General features: G+C 40.8%; 1 protein-coding gene across 3 annotated transcripts in view; it reads right to left on the reverse strand.

Moving 5' to 3' along the window:
• Window positions 1-8,105, reverse strand: part of MCTP2 (multiple C2 domains, transmembrane 2) — a 150,616-nt gene that overhangs the window by 94,751 nt on the left and 47,760 nt on the right. For all 3 annotated transcript variants that reach the window (XM_005869918.2, XM_014542631.1, XM_014542632.1), the window contains one exon: window positions 3,461-3,496. In XM_005869918.2, coding sequence (XP_005869980.1) covers window positions 3,461-3,496 — 36 coding nt within the window. The remainder of the gene's footprint in view (window positions 1-3,460; window positions 3,497-8,105) is intronic.

Consider the following 8,105-nt stretch of genomic DNA (forward strand, 5'->3'; position numbering starts at 1 on the left):
AAAAAAAAAAAAAAAAAAAAAATCAATAAAAAATATAAAAATTACTCAAAAGGAGGTAGGCACCTGGTTCAGGCCATCTTATATCGCATTCTCGATGATCATCTTAACATGCTCATCACAAGATAGACGAAGGCTTTGGGGGTCACCTGACCCTATATTTGAAGACAATCTCTATATTTAGCATATTAAAATCAAGGTTGGTGTAGGCAGGAAACTCTTTAGTAAAGACTCTAAAGAGACTGCTACTGTGTCTGTGTTCCATTGGAGGATGCAAACTTATAAATGTATGGATTTAAGAAGCCATAACACTAAAAAAAAGTTATTCTCAGAATATGACAGAAGTGAAAAAGTCAATGACATTTTCTAGGTAACACATTACTTAGAATTAGAACCTGTTTAGATACTCATAGCTAAGTAATAATCTTCTTTATATCACACTCCTATTACCTAATTTTTAATCAGAACATGGAAATCTTCAAAAATAAGCTTATACGGGGGGTGGGGGGCAAGAATAGCTTTACAGTTGTAATACAAATAAACAATACAATCATTAATAAGTAGCCCTAACCGGTTTGGCTCAGTGGATAGAGCATCGGCCTGAGGACTAAAAGGTCCCAGGTTCGATTCCGGTCAAGGGCATGTACCTTGGTTGAAGGAACATCCTCAGTAGGAGATGTGCAGGAGGCAGCTGATCGATGTTTCTCTCTCATCAATGTTTCTAACTCTCTATCCCTCTCTCCCTTCCTCTCTATAAAAAATCAATAAAATATATATTTTTTAAAAATAAGTAATAATACAAGGATACATTCTGTTTCGTATACTCGTAACTGTAACCCTACTTTTGCCAACCCCTGTAGTATAAAAATACCAAGAAAGGTTCATCAGGGTACCTTTTTTTTTTCCTTTTCTTTTTAATCCTCACCTGAGGATATTTTTTCCATTGATTTTTAGAAAGAATGGAAGGGAAGGGAGAGACAAAACAGAGAGAAACATCAATTGGTTGCCTCCTGCACCGGCCGGGGATCGAGCCTACCACTGAGGTACGTGCCCTTGAGTGGAATTGAACCCTATCCACTGAGCAAAACCGGCCGGGGCTCATCCGGGTATTCCAACAACTCTTACAGAGGAATCATCACAGCATCTCTAGACTTTCCCAGTGACTCATTTTCATGAGCCAAATGAGAAGCCGGTCGCATTCGCCTCTCCAAACTGCACACGCTAAGCCGTCAAGAATCAACCGACCAGTTGCAATTCATCACCAATCCTAGATCAACTGCATCTCAACTAAAGATCATAAGCAGCTGGCAATGAGCTCTGTGCCTCTGAGGTTTTATGAAACACAGCTACGCGCTCTGGACATTTACGATGTCCCTGAGCCCAGGGCACTGAAGTCCAAATTCTAGAAACTATCATGGAAGGGAGGGGGAAAAAAAAATACCAAAAAAAAACACAAAAAACCAGACAACAGCTCAGTGTGAAGACACAGCTCTGAAGCTGGGAAATAAATACTGCTCTCCGGGCCCCTCTGCTGCTCCCATATTTTTGATATCTTTATCCGGGCCGTCAACATTTTTTCTCTCCTCCTTCCTTGCTGGGCCCATTCTTCCATAACCTCTCCTGTCCTCCCCAGCTACACTATTCCCCAGGCTCACAATTTCTCTTCCCAGCCTTTATGTTCTCCCACAAACTGCCCGCGCCCGTCCGCAGGCCGGGGCTCCCTAACTACACATGGTTATTGATGTCCAGGCCCGTGTTTTAGTGCAGCACAGAATCAATAAACTGAGAAAATACTGCTTTGTCAGGCTTCGCCGAGGCATGCCGGGAAGTTTTACTGCCTCGGATGGTTACAGCAACTCTTAAATGTGGGAGCGCGAGGGCCGGGCTCCCTTCTGCGGCCAGAAGTGAAGTTCTTCTCCCCTCTAGTGACTATAAAGGGATAAGACAAGAGCGTGGAGGGATTTCTGAGACGGTTTCACATTATTTATTGGCTCTTCGTTCCGAAAAGGGAGCCGGAGGCTTGGGCACCGAGGGAACTGGCAGGGGAGCCAAAACACCTTATTATAGTTCTTTCTTAAAGGGCTCAACATGCAAAGGAGATAATGCTTTAGGAAGTATCGGAACCTGGGGTGCCTTTGAATTTTATTTTATTTTATTGATTTTTTAAAAATATATTTGTATTGATTTCAGAGAGGAAGGGAAAGAGAGGGACAGACATCAAGGATGAGAGAGAATCATGGATCGGCTGCTGCCTGCACGCCCCCTAGTGGGGATCGAGCCTGCAACCCGGGCATGTGCCCTTGACCGGAATCGAACCCGGGACCCTTCAGTCTGCAGGCCGATGCTCTATCCACTGAGCCAAACCAGCTAGGGCTCTTTTGAATTTTAAAAGACAAGGTTTCTCAAGTTTGCCTCCCTTCCTAAATGACTAGGGCTGGTCAGGTTACAAATCTCTCAATCGCTCTCTCTCTTCTCTCTCTCTCTCTCTCTCTCTCTCTCTCTCACACACACACACACACACACACACACACACACACACACACACTCTCTTATAAATTCACAAAGTCTTTGCCTCATTCTCCTTATTTTACACAGAAGGAAGCGGCTGAAACACAGTGAGGTCAGAAATCAGAGCTGGCCTATGTATTTGTGCAGGTGTTTGTGTAAATAAATGCATATAAGTAACTGACACCCCCTCCCGCCCCCCACGCACACATAAACCACCGCCGTCCCCATGTGGGTTATTTCTCTTTAACAAAGCAGCCCGGCTGCTAAATGAAGTTTTAATTTTTAAAAATGTTTTGTTGGTTTCATTTCACACTCATTTAGGCATTCAGTCACGTAAATTGCAAGGTGCTAATTTCATAACCTGATAACTCAGAATGCATTTCTACCTCGGTACCGACACTTTTTTACAAATTGGACAGCCGTGGACATAATTGCTTAAGTATAAACTAACCATGTAAAAAAAAAATCACCAGTACTGGTATTAAGAAATACCTAAAGAATCTCACCCAAAAAGCAATAAGTGGTGTTTTCCCCCCCAGAAGTTATAAAACACGTAAAATCCTTTTAATTTATATTTTCTTTGTCCCTGTAACACCAAAGCTAATCTCTAACCTAACGGTAAATAACTTCCTAAAAGACTCCATCTAGCTGCGCGACACCCCAAATAATCTAAACTTAATGAAGTGGAACGTTCCAGCGTGGCCGGGACATATAAAATGTCACCACCAAAGCAAGGGAGCGTGAGTTCAAACATCTGGCTGTGCCCTTATTGAGTGAAATTTTTAAAGGGAGGTTGTGTCCTCCGGCCCAACAGCAGGGAGAGGAATAGAACCCGCTCCGTGTGAGGAGTCGGCGGTCTGACTCACGCGTGCGCTTGTATTTGTAATGAAGATGAACTTCTAACCCAAGGATGTAAATAACACATTAAAAAAAAAACACACACAGTGGTATTTACCTTGCCTCCGCTTAACCGCTTCCGATTGGACCAACGCTGAGGATCGCGTCCATTGAATGGTGAAGAAGGGAAAAAAAAGGAAAGAGAGAAACAAAATCGTTAGCCACACAAAGATAACATTCTACTAGTTAGATTAGATGGTAAAGATGACTGGGAATGACAGACATCCCACCTTTGTCTGAGGTTACAGAGAAAACACGTGTGAGCAAGGAAACAGTTAGAAACAGAGAGAAATCACGTATCGGGGCAGTTACACCATTTGTTCACAGTACTTTCAACAAGGAACGCCCAAGGTCATAGAAATACTGCTCAGTTCGTACAAGTCCTTTACGCTTATGTTCTGAAACGCCTTAAAACAGTACAATTTCTCCTCTAAAAGGCAGAGTTCTCCTACTTGAAATATTCAGGTGAGGTTACAAAAATATTTAAAGAAATTCAGGGACAATGTGAGTTCATGTTTAGGTTTCCAGAGCTTTAGATACTAGAAAAATAATTCCATTTACCTCCACGGATTAAGTCTCAATTTTAAAAAAAAAAAAATCGGAGTCATTCCTACACAATGAAGAAAAATAGGCTAACACAGCTCTGAGGGAGAGAAGAAAAAATTTCTGAACAGCAAGGAATTTCTCCACCGCTCTCGTGGGTCACGCTAAACTAAGGCTGCTGAATTGCGTAGACAATTAAAATTCTCTCCTAGCAAAATCCTCTCATTCCCTCCATCACTGCCCAGGACTGTGGCTGGTTAGCCACCTAACTGGATGTTCAAACTCGGATAAATTTGGGAGATTACAACTCAATTATGAGCCTAATGGAGCAGCCCACATTGATTATCATTGTTTAAGGAAAAAATACCTTTAGGCACATGACCTGTCCGTGCCACCAATACATCTTCCCAGTAAATTATAAACCAGGCAATATATAGTCTTTGGGGGAAATCCACTTATATTCTAGTGACCAGCAACTAGAAACGTTGGATACAGAAGTGACTTGAAAATATTCTTTATTTAAAAACACTTCTGCTGGTGCAACTGTGAGTTCAGCATTCAGCACATGACATGGAGTTGTAGATACTACAACCCTGGGTGCTAAAATCAGTTCTTTTTCGTATTATCCCAGTAACACGTTGACATGTATTTCAACCCAAACATACATCAAAATTAATTACCATCTTAAAGGTACACAAGGCTATTTAGGGCCTTTTGACGTATGATTCTTTTGATCTCTATAATGATCATAAAAGACATATAAAATGGATGTGGATATAAGTGCAGAATGACTGTTACTGTCTGCTTACTACAATACGAAAGTTACCATATATAGAGTGCCTACCCCATGCCAAACTCTGTATCTGATCATCTCAATCTTCACAATTTTTTAAAATAACCTTTTTTTTTATCCCCATTTCACTCATGAGGAAATTGTCGCTGAGAGGCGTTGGGTTAGTCTGTGAATTTGACCTGCTCGCTTAATTCTCAAAACTCGAAAATGTGGGAGCCGGGATTCAAACCCAGGGAGTCGGACGACAGGCTGTGATTCTAACTCCAATCCTATTTTTTGCCAAGAAAAAGAGATACCAGGTTGGTCAGCTTTCCAGCCATTCACTGCCTTACCTTCTCACTGTGCACTTCCCACAGACACAGCAATCCACGCCTAAGGGTCAATTCCTAGACATGTTGCACATGTTAAGGTTTTTGTCAGCTGGGTTCTAGAGCAACAGCGATTGCCTCAATGATGACGGTAAGAAATATGGGTTCAACACCGAGAATTCAAACTGAAATCTCTCCATCAGACTTTAAAGGAAAATGGAAATTTATAAACAAAAAATATTCCCTATCAATAAACCTCTGTCTTCCCAGTTTCGTGTTATTTTTCTCATTTAAAAAACCTAATATAAGACTTAAATAGTCACTTAAACTCAATTTTAAAAAATCCTCAAGAGGGAAAACACTCCATGAAAATACCTCTCTAGGTTCATGGACCATGTGTAGAGTCATCATTCATCAAAAACATCCGCATCTTTGAAATCTGGGTTGAAATTGAGGAGCCCCAATAAACAACTTACCATTGGTGACAGACTGAGCTAGAAGAATTGACTAAGGAAATTCAGAAACATCTGACTCAAAAATCAGTAAAACTATGTAAAATTGTCAGATGTTCCCTATCAATTTGTTCAATAAATACTTATTGAGTATATTTTGTTTTTAAAAAAATCCTCAGACATTTCCTTTTATATCCAAAAGGTCCCCGACAGGCACTGTGAGTCGAGTAACTACCCCCGGCCCGGGATAAATTATTCCTTGCAGGGGTACACTTTGATCAAGTACAGAAACAGAAAAATAAAACTACCAGTTGGAACGAATGAGAGCAGGCAGGGTTTTTTCCCTGCGTTATAATACCCACAGAAAACATATACAAAATAAGTATTTTGCACACTAGACCTCTGCCAGACAAGCAAAGAACAAAGAAAATGAGAAAAGTACATGAGCGAGCACATATCCAGCCTGAAAATTTCTCAAAAACAGCAGGTGGGGCCCGGCTGGTGTGGCTCAGTGGTTGAGCGTCGACCTATGAACCAGGAGGTCACGGTTCGATTCCCGGTCAGGGCACATGCCCGGGGTGCGGGCTCCATCCCCAGTGTGGGGCGTGCAGGACGCAGCCGAACAGTGATTCTCTCTCATCACTGATGTCTCTCTCTCTCTCCCCCTTTCCTTTCCTCTATGAAATCAATAAAAATATAATTTTTAAAAAAATTGGAGAGCCAAACCAAATAACATGACAAGTGTGGCTACTTTTAGGACTCTGGAAAGATATTCCTTGAGATGCTTTATATAAAAAACAACAACAACAAAAACTCAAGCCGTATTGAATATTAATATCTCTGCCATTTGAAATAAAATTTTTAACTAAGGTAGCATTACTTCCAAACTCCAAACTTTGCAATATTTAAGTATATTGTAAGGGTCAGTGTCACTGCTAAACATAATCTAATCTATCACAGGAAAATTTACAAGGGGAATAAGTATGCAGCTAGTATGTCGCTGAAACATGCAAGCGTTTTCATGGGGGAATTATCCAATTTTACAAACCCCACTTACACAGGTAAGAAATTATTGGAACCTATCAGCTAGCAATTGCTCACCACGTGGCAAACGATACTGGCTCACATTCATGTATCTTAACCGGCATCCAGCTCAAGGGACTGGTCGCCTCCTGCTCACAGTGACACCGGCTCGAGTGCCAATACTGTCAAGACTAAGAGAAGCCACAGAAAATTCCTCCTTCGTGACGTTAGCTAGAAAAATAGATTCATTTTCAACAGCAACTTGAAGACATTTCAACATCCAAACGTCAGCTTTAAAGAGGCCTCAAGTTTGAACGCTGACACTTTTTTAAAAAAACGATGGATATTTTTTTCTCCGTCATTGTCCAGTAAATCCTCGTACGGTTTTGAATTAAAAATAGCAACTATTTAGCTGACCCTCTGGCATTTGAAAAGTCACAGTGCTGTGTTCCTGCTTCCTGAAGCCGTTTTTCTTGGGTCACCAGTAAATCAGTCATGACTTTCATCGTGAAAATAAGTTACAACGACAAGCAAAGATGATGTCAAAATGAAGAATATTCTTGTCGCCGACCCCAGTGACTCAATTCGAGAAGCATTAATGGAGGCCTAATTTATAAACAGGCCTGATTTGAAACACGCTTAATTTTCACACAGCTTCGTCCCTTTTCGAGGAGGTATTTCGGCTGGCTTCAAAAATACCTTTCGAATAAGTGACAACCAAAGATGCTTTTTGTTTTTATTTTAATTTTTGGAGTCTCATTATATGCTCTGAATATAAAATAAGATTACTATTTGCATTCACATATGTGCTCAAAATAACAGAACCCCAGCCACCTCATCACAAAACCCAAAGATGTGTTGATATTACAGGAATCTGCACCAGGTTGTGCATTAGCTGGAAATTTCTATGTAACGGGCCACAGAACATTAAAATCTCTATCCTCCCAAAAGTACTCTCCATAGAAAACTTGGTGGCTAAAAGGAACAGAAACGGAAATGCTTCAAATATATACTATACTTGGTTGCCTTAATAATGTACAACGCAGTAATTAAATCCTGGAAACTGCTTTTCGTAACTGAACAATACCCAAGTTCTCTAGTACCTAAGGAGATGGTAAGTAAAAACCTGAACACTTAGTACAATTGTATTTCAGATGATCTTGCTAAGAGCAAACCATAAGTCACATACACATTTTAGTCATAGCAGCACTATCTATATCTCTAGCCCAAACAGGGAGAATTCTTTTTTTTTTAATATATTTTATTGATTTTTTTACAGAGAGGAAGGGAGAGGGATAGAGAGTTAGAAACATCATGAGAGAGAAACATCAATCAGCTGCCTCCTGCACACCCCCTACTGGGGATGTGCCTGCAACCAAGGTACAGGCCCTTGACCGGAATCGAACCTGGGACCCTTCAGTCCGCAGGCCGACGCTCTATCTACTGAGCTAAACCGGTCAGGGCCGGATAATTCTTATATGATTTTCTTTCCAGAGATCCAAAAGAGAGGATATATATGTATATGTGTGTGTGTGTGTGTGTCTATATATATACATATATATATATACACACATATATATATAT

This window comes from Myotis brandtii, unplaced genomic scaffold (assembly GCF_000412655.1).
Source record: "Myotis brandtii unplaced genomic scaffold, ASM41265v1 scaffold308, whole genome shotgun sequence".
Taxonomy (NCBI): Eukaryota; Metazoa; Chordata; class Mammalia; order Chiroptera; family Vespertilionidae; genus Myotis; species Myotis brandtii.